The sequence below is a fragment of the Thamnophis elegans genome, chromosome 14, assembly GCF_009769535.1.
Source record: "Thamnophis elegans isolate rThaEle1 chromosome 14, rThaEle1.pri, whole genome shotgun sequence".
Lineage (NCBI taxonomy): Eukaryota > Metazoa > Chordata > Lepidosauria > Squamata > Colubridae > Thamnophis > Thamnophis elegans.
Genome location: NC_045554.1, coordinates 26,698,959 through 26,723,185, shown reverse-complemented (window position 1 = coordinate 26,723,185; position 24,227 = coordinate 26,698,959). Strand labels below are relative to the sequence as shown.

General features: G+C 43.4%; 1 protein-coding gene across 1 annotated transcript in view; it reads right to left on the bottom strand.

The window, feature by feature from the left end:
• PLLP (plasmolipin) overlaps positions 1-24,227 on the bottom strand; it is a 49,502-nt gene that overhangs the window by 8,354 nt on the left and 16,921 nt on the right. Inside the window, exon 2 of the mRNA XM_032230235.1 lies at positions 5,964-6,137. Coding sequence (XP_032086126.1) covers positions 5,964-6,137 — 174 coding nt within the window. The remainder of the gene's footprint in view (positions 1-5,963; positions 6,138-24,227) is intronic.

Here is a 24,227-nt window from a genome sequence, read left to right as displayed (position 1 = left end):
TGGAAGGGCAATAGTAGTAGCACATATACCGCTTCATAATGCTTACAGCCCACTCTGAGCAGTATACAGAGTCAGCCTGTTGCCCCCAGCAATATGGGTCCTCATTTTATTGACCTTAGAAAGATGGACAGCTGAGTCAACCTTGAGCCTTGGTAAGGATCGAACTGCTGCCAGTGGGCAGAATTAGCCTGCAATACTGCATTCTAACCACTGCGCCACCACAGCAGATACATCCTTAAACAGGTCATCATCCTGCTTTTGGAAAAAGACAAAAACTTTGCTTTGATCACAAGGACACTCCCTAATGGATGCCCATCCTGGTTGGTTGCTTTAACCTGCAGAAAAATCTTCCTTCGCAAAGACAAAGGAAACAGATATTATAGGAGATACTAAAATGTAGATTGATTTTCAGATTAGCAAAGGCACTTCTGGGTCACTTCGGCCAAACATGGAGAAGATGTAAATCAAATATGGGTCTTTTAAGAGACTAGGTTGAAGAAAACTGGAATGCTCATCCCAACGAAGAGAAGAATTGAGTCAACAGATGTACTGTAGAAAGCAAGTCTTATTTTGTGTCGACTGACAGGGAAACCAAACGCAGAAGGTGAACGGTGGAATGAGCTGCAGCTATTCATCTTATTTTCCAAGGCACGAGACCTGGAACCACTGAATATGACATTGACAGGTGAAAGATGTCAACTCATAAAGTTGCCATGGTGAGGAAAGGGGGGGGAGCACATTCCATGCATACTTTTGGCTAAAGTCGGATCTCAGATTACTACAGCAGGCTTGGAAGGGGTGCACCTCATTGGGGAATGTGCTTTATGACACAGACTGAGGGAGGGAAGGAACAGGGGTAAAGTTCAGCTATAATTCAAATGAGGCTCGGATCTGACTGCAAAGCGGTATTGCCAAAATGGTGCTCTTAATAAATGACTGGATTTCTTTTGAAACTTGGTTCAAGGCTAATGAACTAATTCGGGCATCTTTCAGAAACCTAACAAAAGGGCTGTGCAATGCTCATTAAGAGTAGAAAGGCAACTCTTAGCTACAACTCATTAAAACAGTTTCATCTTTTTCTGGGATCTTTTTCTGTTTGGGGGTAATTTCTACAGCCAGGGAAGCTGTAAGAAGATGTGGCAGCTTTAATTAGTTGCTGACAAAGGTTTCATTGGTGTTTCTGAAAATTCCATTTCTAGTTTTTTTGATAGTCTGCACTTCCCTAATGCTCCAGGATGGTGCTTTTTTCATCGAATGTTGGTTTCCCATTGAAAGTACACATATAGACTGGATGAAATGAGGCTTAATAGCAGTAACTGTGAGAGGGATCTTGGCATCTTAGTGGACGACCAGGTAAATATGAGCCAATAGTTTGTGGGGGCAGCCAAAAAAGCCAATGAATCAAGACTAAGTACTAATACAACTCTATAAAGCCTTAGTAAGGCCACATCTAGAGTACTGCATCCAGTTTTGGTCACCACACTATAAAAAGAGATGTTGAGACTCTAGAAAGAGTGCAGAGAAGAGCAACCAAGAGGATTAGGGAACTAGAGGCTAAAACATATGATGAATGATTGCAGGAACTGGGCATGGCTGGTCTAGGGAAGAGAAGGACCAGGGGAGACAGGAGAGCAGTCTTCCAATACTTGTGGGGCTGCCACAGAGAGGAAGAGGTCAAGCTATTTTCCAAAGCACCCAAAAACCAGGAAAGGAATAATGGATAGAAACTGATCAAGGAGAGATTCAACCTAGAAATAACGAGAATTTTTTTGACAGTGGGATCCATCAACCCATGGAACAGAAGTTGCCTTCAGAGGTTGTGGGAGCTTCATCACTGGAGGCTTTCAAGAAGAGACTGGGCTGCCTTCTGTTAGAAATGGTGTAGGGTCTCCTGCTTGGGTGGGAGGTTGGACTAGATGACCTACAAGAGCCAAGGTGGCGCAGTGGTTAAATGCAGCACTGCAGGCTACTGCTAGATCAGCAGTTCAGCGGTTCAAATCCCACCGGCTCAGGGTTGACTCAGCCTTCCATCCTTACGAGGTGGGTAAAATGAGGACCCAGATTGTTGGGGGCAATATGCTGACTCTCTGTAAACCGCTTAGAGAGGGCTGAAAGCCCTATGAAGTGGTATATAAGTCTACTGCTATTGCTATATATTGCTATTGCTACCTTCCAACTCTGTTAATTTATCTACTTAAACATGCCTGATGCAGTCATTCCTGGGAGATGAGCTATTATTCAAAGAAACAACGTAGAAATCAAAATAAGGGCAGGGTGTTGGACTAGAAGACCTCCAAGTCCCTTCCAAGTCTGTTGTTCAGCATTCTGTAAGTGGACCATACAGCAACGATTGGTCACATTTTTTTAATAACTGCCACGCGGCGTTGGCGTGGGATGTTTTCTGGCTGAAACAAGGCTACTTCTCTGACTTGCCAGTCAGCACTGCCCTTTCGGTTTAGGGAAGGATAACAAAAGCAGCATTGTTACTCTCCTACAACTCAGGGCAAGGCCGCCAGAAACGGAGAGGCGTCATTGGTCACTCTAGGACAGTTGTCCCAAAGGGGTTTTGCAACTGGACTTGCAAAAGGATGCAAATGACCAGCTGTCTATAAGGAATATAAATCCTTCCATTGCCCACCATCCTGTCTGAGCTGAAGAAGCTTCTTGGATGAGAAGTGAAACGTCTTCAAAAGAGAAAACAAGGAAGTCCAGTTGCCTCCTGAAAAAAAGCACCTTTGGGACATTATTCAAAAGCACCTTGCCTTCGGAGGTTGTGGGAGCTTCATCACTGGAGGCTTTCAAGAAGAGACTGGGCTGCCATTTGTCAGAAATGGTGTAGGGTCTCCTGCCTGGGGGGGGGTTGCACTAAATGGCCTACAAGGTCCTTTCCAACTCTTTTATTCTGTTAAATATCAACCTGGAATTAAGGAGGAACTTTCTGACAGTGAGAGCAATCAATCTGTGGAACAGAAGTTGCCTTTGGAAGTTGTGGGAGCTTCATCTCTGGAGGCTTTCAAGAAGAGACTGGACTGCCACTTGTCAGAAATGGTGTAGGATCTCCTGCTTGGGCTGGGAGTTGGACTGGATGACCTACAAGGTCCCTTCCAACTCTGTTAATCTGTTAGTCTGTTAAATCTGTTAAATTATGACCTTTCCTTGGTTTTATGACTTAAAGCAGAAGAAGAGGAGCAAAAGTGAAGGTGTGATTCATTTAGGGAACAATCAGGTGATAAACCTATTTCACCTAGCTCAGGGTTGATTTTATTTACCCAACCTGTTTAAACAAGTTACTGAAGTGGTACTTTGCTTGCACCGAATATGAAGCTTTCATTGTGGCTAAGGGCACTGGGCAAATCCCCATTCAATGAGATCATGGCTCACAATAAGTTGCATGTGCAGAAAATGAATCAGTGCAGGAACTGAGTTCTACGCCTGGTGCACAATGGCCTTTGACCAACAACACATCACAGACTTCAGGATGAGTCACCCTAGCTGGAGAAATCCGGGGATCAGTCTGGACTTCTCCAGATACCTGCCAGGTGTTTGCCATTCTTCAAAGCTGAAGGAGTGTTTCAGCTCTCAGGACAGCTTCAGGAGAATAAGATCTTTTGAGAAGGGATGGTAAAGGTAAAGGTTCCCCTCGCACATATGTGCTAGTCGTTCCCAACTCTAGGAGGTGATGCTCATCTCTGTTTCAAAGCTGAAGAGCCAGCGCTGTCCAAAGATGTTTCCATGGTCATGTGGCTGGCATGACGTAACGCTGAAGGTGCACGGAACACTGTTACCTTCCCACCAAAGGTAGTCACTATTTTTCTACTTGCATTTTTGTATGCTTTCGAACTGCTTGGGGACAAGTAACAGGAACTCACTCCGTTATGCAGTGTTAGAGACTCGAACTGTTGAACTGCTGACCTTTCTGATTGACAAGCTCAGCGTCTTAGCCACTGAGCCATCACATCATTTAGGAGAAAGCAATGAGGTGGACGTGTTCCTTACTGTTCTCTTGTACCGTCTTTTACCATGTAGGTAGTCCTCAAGATAAAAGCACAAGTGGGACCAGTATCTCAGTTGTTGTGCAAAACGGTCATTAAGTGAGATGCTCACATGAATACTTTGCTCAACAATCGCAATCCCAGAACTCACAGTTGTAGTGATTAAAAGATCCTTCGGGTTGTTAACTGGATAGAGAGAAAGAGCTGCCAGCTAGTTCGGCTCCTCTCTGTGCATACAACAGAACCGCTCCGGCGGGCTGCAGGAACGGACCTTGGATTTCGGGATCAGAGTTCTGTTACTGCAGCCCGCTAGAGAAGTTCAGCTCCCCTCAGTGGGAACTCCTATAGCCAGTTTCCGGAGATGAGGGAGTCTTCTAGGCAGGCAACAGCAGCAACTTTCAACCTTTCCTGCCGGCTTCCCCAGTGACTTTCTGGGGAAGCCAGCAGAGAAGTTTGTAAATGGTGATCACATGACCATGGGGCACTTGGCAACCAATTGTTAGTGTAAACAGATTGCTAAGCACCCACATCATGATCATATGACTGCAGGAGGGGGAGCAACATTTTATAACAGCCAGAAGTGCTGAAAAGTCCCCTTTCTGCGGCCACTGTAACTTTGAATGATTGTTAAACCACCAGTCATAAGTCAAGGGCTACCTGTATATGACACTCTGATAGGGATGTGAACTATTCCTCTTCTTTTCCTCCCTCCTTATTTATTTTTCTTTTTGGGGGGGGGGAAACTGGGCCAAAAAACTATATAGTTTTCAGGTCTACTGCTAACTATAGTTACATGTAAGGTTTCAGGTGGGACCAGAGATTCCCAGACAAAAGATCGCTTTTATGTAAACTTAAAATAACTATCTGGCTCGGGAACCTGAAAACAGATTTGAGTCTTTAAGCTAACCTTTCACCTCTCATGGTAACCTACCAGAAGTATCTCAGAATCAATACATGGATCAATAAGAGCTGTGGTGGCACAGTGGTTAAAATGCCGTACTGCAGGACTAAGTCACTGCTCACTCCAGGAGTTCAATACTGAGCAACTCAAAGTTGATTCCACGTTCCATCTTTCTGTGGTCGGTAAAATGAGGATCCAAATTGTTGGGGGCAAAATGCTGACTCTGTAAACTGCTTAGAGAGGGCTGTAAAGCACTGGGAAGTGGTATATAAGTCTAAGTGCTATTACTATTGCTATGAAGCTTGTCTTCCTCTCCGCTGTGCACCCAATACCTAGAGATGAACTACTCCATGCCTGGAGGCAGCAGCTAGAAGCCACCAATACACCTGTCCTTTAGACTTGAAGGCCACCAAATATCCAATGATTTGTAAGAAACCTGGAATTTAAATTCCCAAGGATAGAAAGTTAATGAACAACTTTTTACAACCAGTAGACAATCAACTTTTAGTGTAACTTTATTCTCTGCAATAAAGATTTTAATCTATACAATTTGTATAGAGTAGAGAAGAGAAGAGAAGAGTAGAGTAGAGTAGAGTAGAGTAGAGTAGAGTAGAATATGGAATGGAATGGAATGGAATGGAATAGAATAGAATAGAACAGAACAGAACAATGAAATAAAAATAGAATAGAATGGAGTGGAGTGGAGTACAGTACAATACATTACAATAGAGCAGAGCTGGAAGTACCTTGGAGGTCTTCTAGTCCAGCCCCCTGCTCAAACAGAAGAACCTATACTAATTCAGACAAATGACTGTCCAGTCTCTTCTTAAAAACCTCCAGTGATGGAGCACCCACGATTTTTAGTTTTAGCCAAGTCCACATGAGGAGTCAAGGTAGTTTGAGAAGCGTCAGGAGCTCTGACACCACACAAGGATCTCAAAGGTAACCCAACTCTCATCATTACGCCTCAAATAGTCAGATGTGAATGGTACTCCAGTCCAACTGAACTGGTCAAAGGTCCCCTGGGAGGAAGGTAAAATGATATATTGCCCCCAGCCTTTCACACTCACCACAATAGGCCAAGGGATCATGTAGAATTTCAACTGAAGCTGAAACAGATACATCACAAAAAGAATGACTGTCACCATCCAGAAGAAGATAGCTACAAACATCACCCAGCCGTAGGACGGGTAGGGTTGGTAGTACGTGTCGGCAATCAGGCCCCACACCAAGCAGCCCAGCACCTGTGCAAAACACAACAAGAAGAAGAAGAAGGTCACACACATCCTGGGATCTGATCGCTATCTTCTTTAGTCTATATGTGTTAGTGTCATATAATATATGTGGGTATATACATCATTTTGTATGCATTTGTTTAGTTGTCTTGTCATGTTTATGCAGTGTAAAATTGGAGGTGGTGACCCTTTAAGAGCTATATGGAACGAAATTTCATTTTTACTGTATGCCAATTACTGTAGATTCAAAATAACAATAAAGCTACTCTACTCTACTCCACTCCACTCCACTCCACTCCACTCCACTCCACTCCATTCTATTATTATTCCATTCCATTCCATTCCCCTCCATTCCATTCCATTCTATTCTATGTTCTATTCTGTTCATTTCAATATTCTATTCTATTCTATTGTATTCTTCATTTCAATATTCTATTCTGCTCTGCTCTATTCTACTCCACTCTATTATTATTCTATTCCATTCTATTCTATTCTTCATTTCAATATTCTATTCTATTCTATCTCTACTCCAGCTCTATCTTTCTCTATTCCATTCCATTCTTTTCTTTCTCCAATGGAAGAATGGATGGTAAAGGTGGTTGAATTGGTGGAGATGGCAAAATTGACTGTTTTATTAAAGAAAAGATTCTACCTATTTTTATTTTTAATTGAAAAAATCCCTTGTAGGCTTTACGTATATTCAACGCTGGAAAAAAATGAAACTTTTCAGCAATTGCTGAAACCCATTAAATCTCTAGGCATGTCTAGCCTAAGGAAGAGAAGGCCTAGGGGTGACATGATAGCAGCCTTCAGATATTTGAGGGGCTGCCACAGAGAGGAGGAGATCAACCTCTTCTCCAAACCACTTGAAATAATGGAAGCTTATCAAAGAGAGATGCAACCTGGGAGTAAGGACAAATTTCCTGACAGTGAGAAAAATTAAGCAACGGAACAGCTTGCTTCTAGAATTGTAGAGTTGTCTCACTGGAGGTTTTCAAGAAATGGGCCAGCCACCCCACGCAGTCATCTAGCAAAGAAAGACCCCTGAGGTCTGAAAGGTTGGTGGCCCCTGGATTAGAAGACCTCCAAGGTCCCTTCCAGTCCTAGCATTCTGAAGCTCTCACTCGGTTGCAGCCATGAGGCAGCCACAGAGCTGCCAAAGAGACATTGTTTGACTCAAGACAAAAGCTCTGACTCCCCCTGATTCTTTCAGCCTGGACAATGGTGTCCCTCTCCCCCCCCCCCAGCAGCTCACAGAATAGATGAAGTACAAGCATTTTTTTTTTTTTAAAAAAGATTATTTGTTTAGAAGCTGAAAAGTACAGAAGAAGCACAGCTTTTGATTGAGCCCAGATTTCCACAGGAACCTAGCTCTAGATGAGATATTTTGTCCAGTGGAAAAAAGATTGGGTATCATTTCATTTTTTTTCCCAGAAAGGGGAAGAAAAGGAAAGATTTCTTTTAGAACATTTATTGCAGTTCCTTCCCCTAAAGCTCCATTTTTGTTAGGAACACAGCAAGAGGCAAGCCACGAAAATTAATTAGAGATGGTTTGAAGAAACGTTTCTCAACCTTGGCCACTTGGAAGATGGATGGACTTCAACACCATCTGTTTCGAGGAGGAGGAGGAGGAGGAGGAGGAGGAGGAGGAGGAGGAGGAGGATGAGGAGGAGGAGGAGGAGGAGGAGGAATAACTGTGGAGTTCTTGATGCTCTCTGAGTTTGGTTGATTTCCTGCAGAGATTTTTTGACACAACTAGGTAACATCATCAGAGTTAGAAGGGAGTGGGGATTGTGGAGTGGAGGAGAATGAGAAGGAGAGGAAGTGGAGGAAGAGGAGGAGGAAGGCAACTGTGGGATCCTTGACGCTCTCTTGTTTTCCTGCAGAGCAGGGACGCCATAGTTACACAGATTCTCTTCTATTGATTTGTGGTCTCTGAATTATTCACCTGACTGCCAAAATTCCCTTCCCTTTTGCACTGCTATTCTTAAAAACCAAACCTTGAGACCACAGTTTGACACAGGGGCCACGGGGTGGGAGGCTGCCAAGAAAAGCAGGGTCTGGGGGCTGATGCCCTGATCCCTAGATATCCCAGTTCCATGAAGCAGGGTGGAAATTCTTCTCCACTGCTCTGGGAAGAGATCAAATCAATGACCAAAGTAAGGGTGTTGTCTAGGAATCCAGCTGGGTCTTTTCCGTGGAAGAACAATGATCAGATGGAGTCCAAACAAGGAAAATAAAGAAAATAACATCTCCAGATTGTTAACCCTTATTCTCTGGGCTCCCAATCATGGTCTGTCTTGAGACCTCGGTGGAAAACAAGCCTGTGATATTAAATATGGCCTCTACTGTCCAACCTTGGCAACTTTAAGACTTCTGGCCTTCAACTCCCAGAATTCCCCAGCCAGCATAGACTTCTGGGAGTTGAAGTCCACAGGTCTTAAAGTTGTCAAGGTTGAAGACCACTAATCTAGGCTATATTCACCTCTAGCTCTGTGTTTCTCAGTGGATCATGTCTTTGGTGTGTCTAGACCAGATGTGGGTCCTGACTGCACAACCGAAACACCAAGGCATTCTATGGATAGCACATCACAAGGATACATGCACTATAGGGCAGAATTTTGGTCCTGCGGTTGCAGTCATAATCTGGATTTAATTTTTTTTATCTCTCCTTCCTTCCTCAAAGGTACTCCGTTGCCCCAAACTAACAGATTAACAGAGTTGGAAGGGACCTTATAGGTCATCTAGTCCAACCCCCCGCCCAAGCAGGAAAGCTCACACCATTTCTGACAGAGGGCAGTCCAGTCTCTTCTTGAAAGCTTCCAGTGATGAAGCTCCCACAACATCTGAAGGCGACTTCTGTTCCATCGGTTGATTGTTCTCACTGTCAGAAAGTTCCTTCTTATTTCTAGGTTGAATCTCTCCTTGTTCTGTTTTCATCCATTGGTCCTTGTCTGGCCTTCAGGTGCTTTGGAAAATAGCTTGAGCCCCTCCTCTTTGGGGCAGCCCCTCAAATATTGGAAGATGCTATCCTGTCTCCCCTGGTCCTTCTCTCCACTAGACTAGCCAGGTAGTATATCTGTTTAATAGATAGTTGAGTTGAGTTGAGTTTATTATATTTCTATGCCGCCCTATTCCCCGGAGGGGACTCAGGGCGGCTCACAACCAAGTCAGGGGGGTGGGTACAAATAAGAAAAAAGAACACGAACAAAACAATACTACAATTTAAAACACTCAACAACCATACCATTCGAGAGGGGACAAAAAACTCATTAGCCCCAGGCCTGTCGGAACAGCCAGGTTTTAAGGGCTTTGCGGAAGGCCTGGAGGGTGGCGAGGGTCCGAATCTCCATGGGGAGCTCGTTCCAAAGGGCCGGAGCAGCCACAGAGAAGGCCCTCCTCCGAGTGGTCGCCAGTCGGCATTGGCCAGTAGATGGAATTCGGAGGAGGCCTACTCTGTGGGATCTAATCGGTCTATTGGAGATAGGATATCTCTTTAATGACATTCCACCAGTTGCTTCTTGTCCTGCTCTCAGATGCTTTGGAGAATAAATTAATAAATCCAATAAATAAATTAATAAATCCAATAAATCCAATAAACCAAACTGACTTTCAGTTTGGTGAGAACAAGTGGAGAGAAACACCTTTCCCATTCATGCTTCATTTAACTAATTCAAGCCTTTGCTTGAAAGCTTGCACACTCCTCCTGGCCTGCTTGCTTTCGGGTTTACTTCTTTGTCTTTCCTCTTTCTTTCGTCTTGCAGCTTTTGTTTCCTCCGTGGGTTATGAAACGTTACGAGACGGGGAAGCCAAAATTGCTCAAGCCAAATTACTCTTTGGTGGGAAAAACAGGTTAGGAAACGCCAGGCCAGCACAGATCAAGTAGCTCTTTGAAAGATATTTCAGAATACCCTTAGAAGGGTATAAGAAATGATATTAAATCATATCTGGGTTGGCGGAAACATCATCCCAAGGAATATAAACTGAGTTTTGAAATATACACCAACAATAATAGAAAAAGAAAGGGAGAGAGGAGGAGAGAATGAAAGGAAGATGGGGGAAAGAATAAAGAGGTAAAGAGAGGAGGATGGAAGGGAGAGAAAGAGAAGGAGAGAGCGGGTAGGAAGGGGAAGAGTAGGAGTAGGGGAGAGGTAAGGGAAGAAGGAAAGGGAAGGAGAGGAGGAAGGAAGAAAGTAGAGGAGGGAGGGGGGAGAAAAGAAAGAGAAAACAGAGGTGTTACAAAAGGAGGAAGGGATGATAAATAAAACAACCCAAATTGTATATTATAACCTAGTAAATGAAATAATAAATGTATAAGAATGATAAATATAAAGAAGAATAACAATTATGTGAATGTATGCTTAAAATGGTATGTAAGAGAGTAAAAAAATAAAAAATTCTTTGGGAAAAAAAGAAAGAAAGAGGTTTCAGAATACAAGGAAATCAATAGGCAGGGATTCCTCTGCTTGTATATCCTTCCGTCTCAAAAGTCTGTGGTGCTCTGGAAAGAGGTCCCAAAGCAGCATGAGGTGTGGCTAAAAAGGCCAATTCGGGAGTGGCAATCCCTTCCACACTGAGGGCAGATGCATCCTGTCCCCTGCCCAGCCCCCCGATTTCGCTGGTTCCGGGACTGCCTCTTTCCCTCAGCCTGCCAACAAGCCTCTCCTCGAATTGGAGAAGGCCATGCTGCATCTTTAGCCTCTAAGCGGAACGATGGGAGGTCACGGTTTCCCAGCTGTTAATGTCCATTCTCGAGGCCTTTAGATCCCTCTTGCAGACATCCTTATATCGCAGCTGTGGTCTCCGCTTATGGGATAGAAGACCACTTATGTGGTCTCCTCCACTTATGACCATCGCTTAAAGACCATTTGCACTTACAGTAAATGGGTGCCTTGCTGTCCCTAAAGCAGGACAAGTCTACAGTCCATAAAAGACCGTCCGGCCAGCAAATATTGCTGCTCCACCCACCCATGGTCATACAACCACATAGAGACGTGGTAGCAGTATTCAAGGGTTTGCCACAAAGAAGAGGGGGTCAAGCTATTCTCAAAAGCACCAGAGGGCAAACAAGTAATTGTCTTGGATCTTTAGCCTGCCACACTTTCTATTATTCTACTATGACATTTCTATTGTGGGAAAATGGGAGGGGGGATTTTACGGAGTTAGATGCTATGTAGCCATAACAAAATTCTTTCTAGAAAGCCAAGGTCATCTGTTGTCTCTGCACCTGACAGGAACTGGATGGGTGGAATCCAATGTTCCCTCTAAGCAGCGCGGCTGCGCGGTTGCGCGGCTGTGCATGTGGCAAGAAAACACCGCACAGCAGTTTCCAAGTGCCTCACAGTGATTTTTGTAAGACACGACTTCCACGATAATAGGAGAGGAGAGCCAGCCCGGGGACAGCCACGATTCAATTAGTTCTAATTCCACGAGGCAGAAAGTAGCTGAGAGAAGGGGTGTGGGGGTTGGGAGAAGGCATGGGATGGGCTCCCAGCAGCCGCTGCTGTGATTTGCTGTCTCTCCAGCCTCTTCACTTCCCCATTCAGTCATTGGGCAGCAGATTGAAAGCGGGAGCCAAGCCGGGTCATTCCTTCCAAGAGCAACTTTCCCATCGAATGACTCGCTGCCCTAGACTTGAGGAGACCCTCTGCAGTCCCTCTCGCCTGGCCGGGAAGCCAGCGAGAGTGTTGGGCTGAAGGAAGGAGGGATACACACACGCACTCACTCGAGAGAGAGGGGGGGGAGAGAGAGTTGGTGGGCAGACTTAGCATTTTGTTAAGTTTGTTTCTCTGTGTGTTGTGTATGTATGTATGTATGTATGTATATACATACATACATACATACATACATACATACATGTTTCCATGGGTGCAATTGTGCAAGCATTTTTTTCCTCTTTAAAAGAATTTTTGGATTTCTCCTCACCAAACCTTTAAAAAGTACATTTGAAGTCACCAACCATCTTTATACACATTTTGTGTGAGATCCTTTGCTTGTGTTTTCCAAGGAAAGAGAGGGAGAGTTCATTCTCTTTAAATTCATTTTCCCAATTTGGAGTCCTTCAGAGATATGTGATTACAAGTCTCATTATTCCTGCCAGCATCACCAGGGGCAGAGTAATTCAAACATCTGAAAGGCACCAGACTGGGAAAGCTGTTCTGCGCTAATTCAAAATAAACAAATATTGAGTGCCATCTGCTTAACCGTTCTTCATTTTGAAGTCATCAAAAAACCAGCCATTTCCCTTTGGCCATGTCAATATTTATATTTGCTTTTTGAAGATGTCAACTTCAGGAAACAATCTAGAAATCGAAACTGTGAATAATCAAGGTAATAACTAAAATATTAAAATAACTTTCTGACTGGTATGAGATGTTGGCATGGGCATTTAAAAATTAGGAAACAGAAATGGCTACATAGCCTGTACTTCTTTGAAACTGAATCAGGAAGAGAGAACAAGAGTTAATACTAAAACCAGGAAATAGGAAGATTAAAGAAGCAACTACTTTATTAAGAGAGCAATTTAATATGCTGATGTCAGACCAGGTGGCCACTAATTTGTTATACACAAAACATAACACTTTTTGTAACTCCAATAAATCTGGTAGATGGCTAGCATATTTGATTAGGAAGAAGCAGAAATCTCGCAATATATTGAAATTACATTATAAAGGGAAGGAAGTGTATCAACAGGATGAGATTCAAAAGGTTTTTCCGTGAATTTTTCACAGGACTGTACATGAATGACAAAATACAAGGTTTAGATATAGATAGATTAAGGTGACCAGATTTTCAGATTGGAAAAGAGGGACACCCTTGACCGGGGGGGGGGGGGGGGTTGATTAAAAAAAATTTTTTTGTCAAAAGGTCACCCCAGGACACTGAAACCAGCATAAATACGAATCTGTTGCCAAACAAAATTTTGATCACGTGATCATGAGGATGCTGCAACGGTCGCTAAGTGTGAAAAATGGTTGCAACGGTCGCTAAGTGTGAAAAATGGTCGCAACGGTCGCTAAGTGTGAAAAATGGTCATCAGTCACTTTTTTCAATGCCATTGTAACTTTGGTCACTAAATGTTTTCCCCCTCCTCGAGACTCCTCACTTCTTCCTTCATTCCTCTTGCTTATCTACCTTCACCTTATCTGTCTTCTGCTCTTTCCCTCTCTTCCTTCCTTCCTCCCTCCTTCCATCCTCTTCTTTCCTCACTCACTCCCTTCCTCCTTTTTTCTCTTCCTTCCTCCTTCCATTCTTTATACGATATAAAATTCAATGAGGGTGAAACACACAAAATCTGGCAAAGCTGCCTTGCACCAACCTGGCCTGCCCATAGAATAGCAGCCACTTTGAGACACATAAACCTGGTCTGAACATATTGCATCACAAAGATTTGCAAAGATCACATTTGCAAAAAGGAACATTTCTTGTAGTAAATACATTTTATAAACAATTTAAAAGTAAAAATCCCCCCAAAATAATAAAAAAGGTATTCTATAAATAAAAGAAATCCTTAAAAACCATTGTTAAGTATTACACCAGCAATAATTTATACTGTCACCATTTCAAACTATCATCAGAAATACGAATCTGTTGCCAAACATCAACATTTTGATCGCGTAACCATGAGGATGCCACAACGGTCGCTAAGTGTGAAAATGGTCGCTAAGTGTGAAAAATGGTCATCAGTCACTTTTTTCAATGCCATTGTAATTTTGGTCACTAAACAGCCATGTTCCTGACTTAACAACCACCATGATTCACTTAACGTGGCAATAAAAGGTCGCAAAATGAGGCAAAAATCATTTAACAAACGTCTCCCTTAGCAACAGAAATTGGGGGATCAATTCTGGTCGTAAGTCGAGGATTACCGGTAGCCAATTGCAAAAGGCAACTTTACTTGGAACAGGTGAGATTGTGCCCGGATCCCTTTCATGCCAACATCCCATCCTGTCCATGGGGAGAACTCCACAGGCGGACAAAAGCCCCAATCCCCTCTCAACCTCCAGCTGACTCTGCCATCCGCCATAACCACACATGCCCCTCAAAGGCAAAACTCAGGGGGCTGAATTCTACAGGGGGAGGAGTAAAGGGGGGATTTGAGGGGCAGCCCAAAGCACCATCTGTCTAAATTTGCATCAGGCAGGCAGTAACATTTTCATAGACCATGATCAGAGGAGCAGCTGATCCTATGGAGAGACTCCTCCTGCATTCAGTCCCAGGCCTACAAGTGGACGTACCCTTCCTTCCTTCCTTCTTTCACCTTCCTTCCCTCCCTCCCTCCCTCTTTCTTCCTTCTAGCCTTCCTTCCTTTCCATTCTTTCTCCTTCCTTCCTTCCTGTTGCCTATCTGCCTTCTGTCTTTCTGCACTTTAGATCTCTCTTCCTCCTTCCTTCCTCTTTCCATCCTTTCACCAAAAATCAGGATGTTTTATTAGCATCAGCATCATTCTGCTGAAAATGCCAGATTCTGTGGTACTTCTGGATGAGATTTAGAAAATTACAGAGACATGAGGAGCCATTATATAATTTCACTTGGCAAAACTCTGATTAAAATAATAGCAACAAAATGTAAGGTTTTTTAATTTTAAAACTCTAGCAAAACATAGATTTATTTCCAGTTTAGTTAATTAATGCCATTATAAACAGGAATGCAATTGATTAAATAAAAATGACTTTTTCTTTTATTAAGAATACTTATTCTACACTAAACTAGAAAATATTTCATAGGCCCTTCAACAAGTTTGTTACAAATTTTCAGGATTGCATGCATTCTTGAAACTGATACCATGTAATGTTAAAAAGCAGATCACTAACTAAGTACACTAAAAACCATGTTTAATTATTTGCTACTTGAGGCCAATAGCAATGATGAAGAAATTTCTCTCATCCTCAGTGACAATATTTTTAGGGCCAAAAAATAAAACTCTGTATATTGGATCTGTTGAATGGAGAAAGGCCTGCCCCCCCCCCTCCCCCAAATGAGATACCTTCCACGATAATAGGAGAGGAGAGCCTGGAGACAGCAATCACAAGGCAGAACGTAGCTAAGAGAATGGGGCAGCTAAGAGAACGGGGCGGGGGTTGGGAGAAGGCATGGGACTGGCTGGGGAAGGAGGGAGGGAGGGAGGGAGGGGGAGAACATGAGTGTGTGTATCCCTCCTTCCTTCAGCCCAACACTCTTGCTGGCATTCTGGCCAGACGAGAGGGACTGCAGAGGGTCTAGGGCAGCGAGCCATTCAATCAATGGGAAACTTGCCTCTTGGAAGGAATGACCCGGTTTGGCTCCCACTTTCAACAATCAAACAGAGAAGCGAAGAGGCAGGACAGACGAAGCGGGAGCCAAGCCGGGCTAGAGTGTTGGGCTGAAGGAAGGAGGGATACACACACTCGCGTTCTCCCCCTCCCACCCTCTCTCTCTCTCTCTCTCTCAAATGGCAAATCGCTGCTGGGAGCCCGGTCTCATTTGGGGGAGGGGGAGGAAGCAAGCCTTTTTCCATTTCAAGGAGCTGCCGCTCCTCCCCCCCACCTCTTAGAAGTCCAGCCAGCTGCCTGCCAAGCTCTCCACGGAGACTAGTATCCAGCCGGATTTCTTGAATCCCCGCGTGTGTGCGCAAGGCAGCTAGGCAGGCTCTGCTTGGGAGGACCAGGCTATGGAGGGCATAGCATGGTCATCTCAAGCGAAGCTCCCCTCCCCCGCAAACTGCATTGCCCACACGCGCGGGGATTCAAAGTATCCAGCCGGATTTCTTGAATCCCCCGCGTGTGTGCGCAAGGCAGCTAGGCAGGCTCTGCTTGGGAGGACCAGGCTATGGAGGGCATAGCATGGTCATCTCAAGCGAAGCTCCCCTCCCCCGCAAACTGCATTGCCCACACGCGCGGGGATTCAAAGTATCCAGCCGGATTTCTTGAATCCCCGTGTGTGTGCGCAAGGCAGCTAGGCAGGCTCTGCTTGGGAGGACCAGGCTATGGAGGGCATAGCATGGTCATCTCAAGCGAAGCTCCCCTCCCCCGCAAACTGCATTGCCCACACGCGCGGGGATTCAAAGTATCCAGCCGGATTTCTTGAATCCCCCGCGTGTGTGCGCAAGGCAGCTAGGCAGGCTCTGCTTGGGAGGACCAGGCTATGGAGGGCATAGCATGGTCATCTCAAACGAAGCTCCCCTCCCCCGCAAACTGCATTGCCCACACGCGCGGGGATTCAAAGTATCCAGCCGGATTTCTTGAATCCCCCGCGTGTGTGCGCAAGGCAGCTAGGCAGGCTCTGCTTGGGAGGACCAGGCTATGGAGGGCATAGCATGGTCATCTCAAGCGAAGCTCCCCTCCCCCGCAAACTGCATTGCCCACACGCGCGGGGATTCAAAGTATCCAGCCGGATTTCTTGAATCCCCGTGTGTGTGCGCAAGGCAGCTAGGCAGGCTCTGCTTGGGAGGACCAGGCTATGGAGGGCATAGCATGGTCATCTCAAGCGAAGCTCCCCTCCCCCGCAAACTGCATTGCCCACACGCGCGGGGATTCAAAGTATCCAGCCGGATTTCTTGAATCCCCCGCGTGTGTGCGCAAGGCAGCTAGGCAGGCTCTGCTTGGGAGGACCAGGCTATGGAGGGCATAGCATGGTCATCTCAAACGAAGCTCCCCTCCCCCGCAAACTGCATTGCCCACACGCGCGGGGATTCAAAGTATCCAGCCGGATTTCTTGAATCCCCCGCGTGTGTGCGCAAGGCAGCTAGGCAGGCTCTGCTTGGGAGGACCAGGCTATGGAGGGCATAGCATGGTCATCTCAAGCGAAGCTCCCCTCCCCCGCAAACTGCATTGCCCACACGCGCGGGGATTCAAAGTATCCAGCCGGATTTCTTGAATCCCCGCGTGTGTGCGCAAGGCAGCTAGGCAGGCTCTGCTTGGGAGGACCAGGCTATGGAGGGCATAGCATGGTCATCTCAAGCGAAGCTCCCCTCCCCCGCAAACTGCATTGCCCACACGCGCGGGGATTCAAAGTATCCAGCCGGATTTCTTGAATCCACGTGCATGTGGGCAACGCAGCTAGGCGGGCGGGCAACCCGCTTGCTGACACGCTGGATGCGGCAGGGCAGGGGCCCGCGGCCGGGAGCGGCTTCTGGCGGCTACCGGGCGGCGATCTCACACCATCCGCTCGCGGCTCTTAATACTCACCAGTCAGCGCAGCTGCAACCTCTTTCGTCTTTTGGTGAAAGGAAATGGAGACTCGCGCAGACGTGCTGAAAATTTCCAATCCCAGCCAGCTCACTGATTGGCTGGAGTCCAGGCCAATCCAATCAGTGAGCAGGCAGGCTGGGCTGGCTTAAATTTGTAGGTAGGTAAAAGCACACTTTTTTTGGCGCTCGCAGCTCCCGCCCATCAGCTGCTAGCTTGCTGGGCTGGCTCATCGGTAGGATAGAGAACAAAACGATGAGCCAGCCCAGCAAGCTAGCAGCTGATGGGCGGGAGCTGCGAGCGCCAAAAAAAGCGTGCCTTTTAAAAAGGCGGGCGGGACGCGGGAAAATGCGTTGGAAGGCGGGTGTGTCCCGCCAAAAGCGGGACGTCTGGTCACCTTAAGATAGATACCTGGATAAAGAAAAAAATACCCATAGTTAAAGATGAGCAGAGGGAGAGATTGAATCAAGCAATAACTTCGGGGGAAATTCTCCAGGTAATTAAACAGCTAAAGGTAGGGAAAGCTCCAGGTACAGACGGGCTGACATCGGCTTATTACAAAAATTTACAATTAGAAATGGTAGAACCTCTTAAGGAACTATTTAATAAGATCCAAAAGGAAGGGAAGGTACCCCTTTGGTATAAGGGATATAAAGGTACAGCCTTTATATCCCTTATACCAAAAGAGGATCAAGATCTTAGTCAACCAAAAAATTACAGACCTATATCATTACTTAATATAATTATAAATTTTTTACTAAAATACTAGCGAATAGGTTATTGTTGGTCATTCAGCAATTGATTCATAATGATCAAACAGGTTTTATACAAGGGAGACAAATGAGAAGTAATGTAAGACAAATTGTTAATATACTGGAATATTTGGGAAAGAATAACCAAATCCCTGCTGCGCTTATATTTCTAGATGCCGAGAAAGCCTTTGATTGAGGGAATTGGCAATTTTTATTGAAAATAATGCAAAAAGTGCAAATAGGTGAGCATTTTTTACAATCAATTAAAGCAATATATCAGGAACAAACAGCTCAAATCATAGTCAATGGAAGCTTAACAGATCCATTTAAAATTGAGAAAGATACAAGGCAGGGTTGTCCTCTATCCCCATTACGTTTATTATAACTCTGGAATTATTGTTGAACAAACTACGCGGATCAGATGATTTACAGGGAATCAAGATTAGGCATCAATAATATAGAGTACGTGCTTTCCTGGATGATTTGGTTATAACATTAACCCAACCACAGGAATCTAGTAAGGTTTTAATGAATATGATTAATCAATATGGCCAAGTGTCTGGATTTAAAATAAATTTAGGGAAAACAAAGATGCTAGTTAAAAATATGAACACTAAACAAAGGGACGAATTAGAAGGAATGACAGGGTGTGAAATAGTTAAAAAGGTTAAATATTTAGGAGTCTATATTTCAACCTCAAATGGGAAACTATATAAGTATAATTATGAGCCACCATGGCGCAGCATACAGACAGAGATGAAAAACTGGGAAAAATTACAATTATCTTTGATGGGAAGAATAGCAGCAGTGAAAATGAATGTTTTACCTATTTTTTTTTTCAAATGATACCAATACTTAAAAAAGATGCAAATTTGCTAGAATGGCAGAAGGGCATTAATAAATTTGTATGGGCAGGGAAGAAGCCGAGAATTAAACTAAAAATAATGCAAGATGGGCGTGAGAGAGGAGGTTTGAAATTATCAAATTTAAAACTATATTATGAGGCAGTAGTTTTATCGCTAATTAGTGATTGGATTAATTTAACAGATGATAGAATACTTCGAAGGGCATGATTTGGTATATGGTTGGCATGCTTATTTGCTATATGACAAAAAGGTAGATAAGAAAAGTCATATTTTAAGGAATGCTCTACTGCGGGTCTGGAAAAAATATCAATATAAACTAAATGATAAGATACCCATGTGGGCAATTCCTAGACATGCAATAGAAAACATAAATATAGTACAAAAACAAGATGTAATTACATACAGACAGCTTCTTATCTTAGAAAGAGGTGTATTACAATTAAAACCCTTGAATGCACTAAAAGAGGAAAAGGCAATTCAAACATAGTTTCAGTATGGGCAGTTACAGGCCAGATGGAAAAAAGATCAAAAAATCGGTTTTATGCAAGACGAGGATAATTTATTAAAACAAATTACAGATCAGAGTCCAATGCATATAAAGAGACTATATAATGTATTAATAGAAATGGATTTGGAAACAGAATTAGTTAAAGACTGTATGATAAAATGGACACAAAATTTTGAAGAACCAATAATGTTGGATACATGGGAAAAGATTTGGGTAAGAAATGTAAAATTTACACAAGCCCAAAATTTGAGAGAAAACTTTTATAAGATGTTTTATAGATGGCATTTAGATCTTTAAAAACTGGCCTCTATGTATCCGAATTTACAACCTAAATGCTGGAGATGTGATTGTGCTGATGCTACATACTATCATATATGGTGGACTTGTAAAAAGATTAAAGCATTTTGGATAAAAATATGGTGGATTATGCAAAATTTCTTTAAAAAAGGATAAAGTTTACCCCTCAGTTATTTTTGTTAGGTGTAATTACTGATTGTACAGTTATAAAGACTAACTTGATTTTGCATTTAATAACTGCAGCAAGATTGTTGGTGGCGCAATACTGGAAGAAGGAAGATTTGCCTACTATTCAAGAATGGACATTAAAAGTAACAAACTTAGCAGAGATGGCTAAAATATCAGCATATCTCAACGACCATTCCAATGAGAGATATAAATTGGAGAAGATGGATTGACTATACTCAAAATAAATATGGGACTAAGAAATTCCAGATAGCTTATGACTGAGGCAACAAGGAATGACATAATCTGTTTAGAGTTAGCCTACCAAAGAGGAGTTAAAGCTCAAATGATAGAGAATATTAATTTTTTACTTTTAAATTTACTTTAGATTATTTTTGTTAAAGATTTATACCCTGTATTGGTTCTGGGAAGTCGGGGGAGGGAAGGTTGGGAGGGGTGGGGTTTGGGTGGGGAGGGTAGAGGGAGGGAAGTAAACATTTGTAAAAGGTTTTTTTTAAAAAAAAAAATTCAATAAAAAAAGTTAGGAAACAGAAATGGCTGCATAGCCTATACTTCTTTGAAACTGAAAGAGTTAGAGTTGAAATATAAAGAGATTGTCAATCGCCATACTGTTACATTGATAGGCAATTATGGACTATCTTGATTATATCCTCCTTAGAAAGACTATGCTACTATATGGTTGAGAAAAAGATCAAACTTCATTCCATGGAAATCCAACAAAGTTTATAGGGAGGGTTTCTTTCTATGATGGGCTTCTTGGGTCAACAGTGAATATCAGTTATCAAAAAAGTAGGTAGAAAATTAAGCAGGTAATAGGCAATTACAAAAAGGGAAGCCAACTTTCTGAATTCTGTTTCTTTGCACAGTGACTTATAAATAGTAGACTAATGTTCTGAAAACCTGACCTAAATTAGTATATATTTTAAATATCTGTAAAGCTATGCTGAAAAAATTGTTCTCAAGGTATTGTGATAAATTCAATGAAAAGAAGGCAATTCTTGATAAACTTAAGGAGAAATGAGAGTATTGAATAGTAAATGGACAAATAAAATTACCAATCAAAGAGAATATTTGCACCTCAGAATTGAAATGAGATGTTCTTTCTTACTCTTTCCTCTTCCTCTCTTCTCTCTCTGTCTCTCTCATCCTCTTTCTCTTTGTATCTCTTCTCTTTCTCTCTCCTTCTTTTCCATTCTTATGTCACTTTCTCTCTCCTTCTCCCTTCTTTCTCCTCTTTGTCTCTTTGTCTCTCTCTCACCCTCTTTCTCTTTCTCTCTCTTTCTCTCTCCTTCTTTCCCACTCCTCCGTCACTTTCTCTCCCTTTTTCTGTTTCTTTCTGTATCTCTTCCCTCTTTTTCTTCCTCTCTTCCTCTACCACTCTTTTATCACTTTCTCTCACCCCTTCTTTCCCTCTTTCTCTTTTTCTCTCCCCTGTCTCTGTCTTGCTTTCCCTCTCTCCCTCTTTCTCTCTCAGTTTCTCTTCCCTCCTTCTCTTTTCTTTATCTCTCCCCCCTTTTTTCCTAGTCTTTTATCACTTTCTCTCTCTCCCCTTTCCCCTCTACAGCCCAACCTGTCCCCATACTTATCTTCGACATGTTTGCAATAATTTACCTTCTTTTCTAAATAGGCAATGTTCCCTTACCGGATCCCTCGCTCACTCAAACACACGTATGCACGCATGCACACACACACGTACGCACAAAACCATTTTTTCCATTCCAATTCGGATCCTATAAATCAATTGCTCTGTGAAACATCTGTGAAAAAAATTTAGATGCTCAGACATGAAAATGTGCCACTCAAACACACTGAAAAAAAATTAGAGGGAACATTGCTGGAATCTGTCATTGTGGTAGTGGGAATTTGGACCATGGGATGGGCTTGTGTGGGGGGGGGGCAAGATCTTGAACTTTCAACTGGGTGGGGAAAACCAGGAAGCTTTCAGATTCGGGTTTTCCCAGATGTGCCAACATGGCTCTCTTCATAAATTGGAACTTTGAGCAATACTTTGCCTTGGACTTTGATTTACTTTTGTGTGCTATTTGGAACCCTGACAGAAACAATGGTTGGAAACTAATCAAAAGAGAAGCAACCTGAAATTAAGGAGAAACCTCCTAACAGGGAGGACAATTAACCAGCGGAAGAGAAGTGCTGTGGGCACTCTATCGCTGGAGGTTTTCAAGAAGAGACTGGACAGCCATTTGTGTGAAATGGTGTAGTAGGGACTCCTGCTTGAGCAGGGGGCTGGACTAGAAGACCTCCAAGGTCCCTTCCAACTCTATGATTCTGTTAAATGGATTCATATTTATGGCCACCATGTTCATTTAATCTCCCACATTCATCTAAAAACTGCCGCAAAAAAAGTTTGCAAAATCACCCCTCCTTGACTTACAATCCAGACAACAACTAGATTTTCAGTTCCTATTGCAGTGATAAGCCAAGATCTACCTGTAACAGTGCTAGAAACGCAACTGGTTTTCCGAAGTTCTCTGCTCTATCTGTAAGTGGAGAAACGGGATGGGCAGTTTTTCCAAATTTTTCTAGAAGGAGAGAAGAAGACATTCCCCAAATCCAAATCTTTCTGGATTTTGGTTATTAATCTTTTGAATAGAATAATAATAAAAAAAAAGAATGTTTGAGCCGGACATCACTCAATGAGTCTAAATACGTCATCATCCTCTACATATGTTCAGTCTTTTAAAACTGAAGCTTCCATTTCAATATCTTTGATTATTATTAAGAGCCTTGGTGGTGCTGTGGTTAGAGCGTCGTACTGCAGGCTACTTCTGCTGACTATTGGCTACCTGCAATTTGGCAGTTCAAATCCCATCAGGCTCAAGGTTGCCTCAGCCTTCCATCCTTCCGAGGTGGGTAAAATGAGGACCCAGATTGTTGGGGGGAAGAGGCTGACTCTGTAAATCACTTAGAGGAGGCTGTAAAGCACTGTGAAGCCATATATAAGTTTAAGTACTATTGCCCTTCCTTCCTTCCTTCCTTCCTTCCTTCCTTCCTTGTACAATGGTTAGAATGCAGTTTTGCAGGCTCTGCCCACAACCAGCAGTTTGATTCTGACCGGCTCAAGGTTGACTCAGCCTTCCATCCTTCCAAGGTGGGTAAAATGAGGACCCAAATTGTTGGGGGCAAATAGGCTGACTCTGTAAACTGCTTAGAGTGCACTGTGAAGCACTGTGAAGCAGTATATAAGTCTGTGCTATTGCCCTTCTATCCATCTATCCATCCATCCATGATGAGCAATGGCTAGAATGCAGTATTGCAAGCTGACTCTGCCCATTGCCAGGAGTTCGAACCTGACCGGCTTATAGTTGACTCAGCCTTCCGTCCTTCTGAGGTCGGTAAAATGAGTACCCAGATTGTTGGGGGCAAATAGGCTGACTTTGTAAACCACTTAGAGAGGGCTGTAAAGTGGTATATAAGTCGAAGTGTTATTGCTATTGCTAAATTGCCTTCAGAAAGTTCATCAACATGGTTCTTTCACGACCAAGGCAAAATCAGGACCAGTAGCCCAAGATCGTCTTTTGATAGGTCTCCTTTTATAGACGGCTGAGTTCCTGGTCACTTTTTCAAGAAGAGACTGGACTGCCATCTGTCAGAAATGGTGTAGGGTCTCCCTGCTTGGGGGGGGGGGGTTTGGACCAGATGACCTACAAGGTCCCTTCCAACTCTGTTATTCTGTTATTTCCATCCCCAACCACCTGGCTTTAAACTCGCCTCTTCTCCAGGCAAAACTGAACACAATTAGGTGTGATACTGGAAGAAGTGCCTCTGCCCTGTGTCGGTGGGAATGGAAAGGTTCCCTTTGTGATTGTGGTGCTGATGTGCAAACCATTAAGCATTGTGCAAGGTTGCCAAAGATGTATGTTCTCTAGTTCCTTAGAGGAGCTGCATGAAGCAATGCCAGAGCCTGTGTAACTGAACTGGACATACAGTTAGGAGGCCACTGCAATACCTTCACAGAAATATTACGTAGTCTGTGTGTACTGGTAGTCCTTGACTTACAACAGTTCACTTAGTGGCTATTTGAAATTACAACAGCACTGAAAAAAAGGTGACATGGCCATTTTCCACACTGATGACCTTTGCAGCTGGTCAGTTGATCGAAATTCATTTTCAAACCTTTTTTGATTAAGTTATTAAGCATTATAAAATACAAAATACAAAAGTAAATAAAAGAGCAATGAGAAGGGAAGGGGGAAGAGAAGGAGGATAAGAAAAAAAAGAAAAAGAAGCATTGACTTCCGACTCTCTCTGTTGCAGTAGAATAAGGCATTAGCATCACATCACAACTTTTTTGTTTTTCCATAATG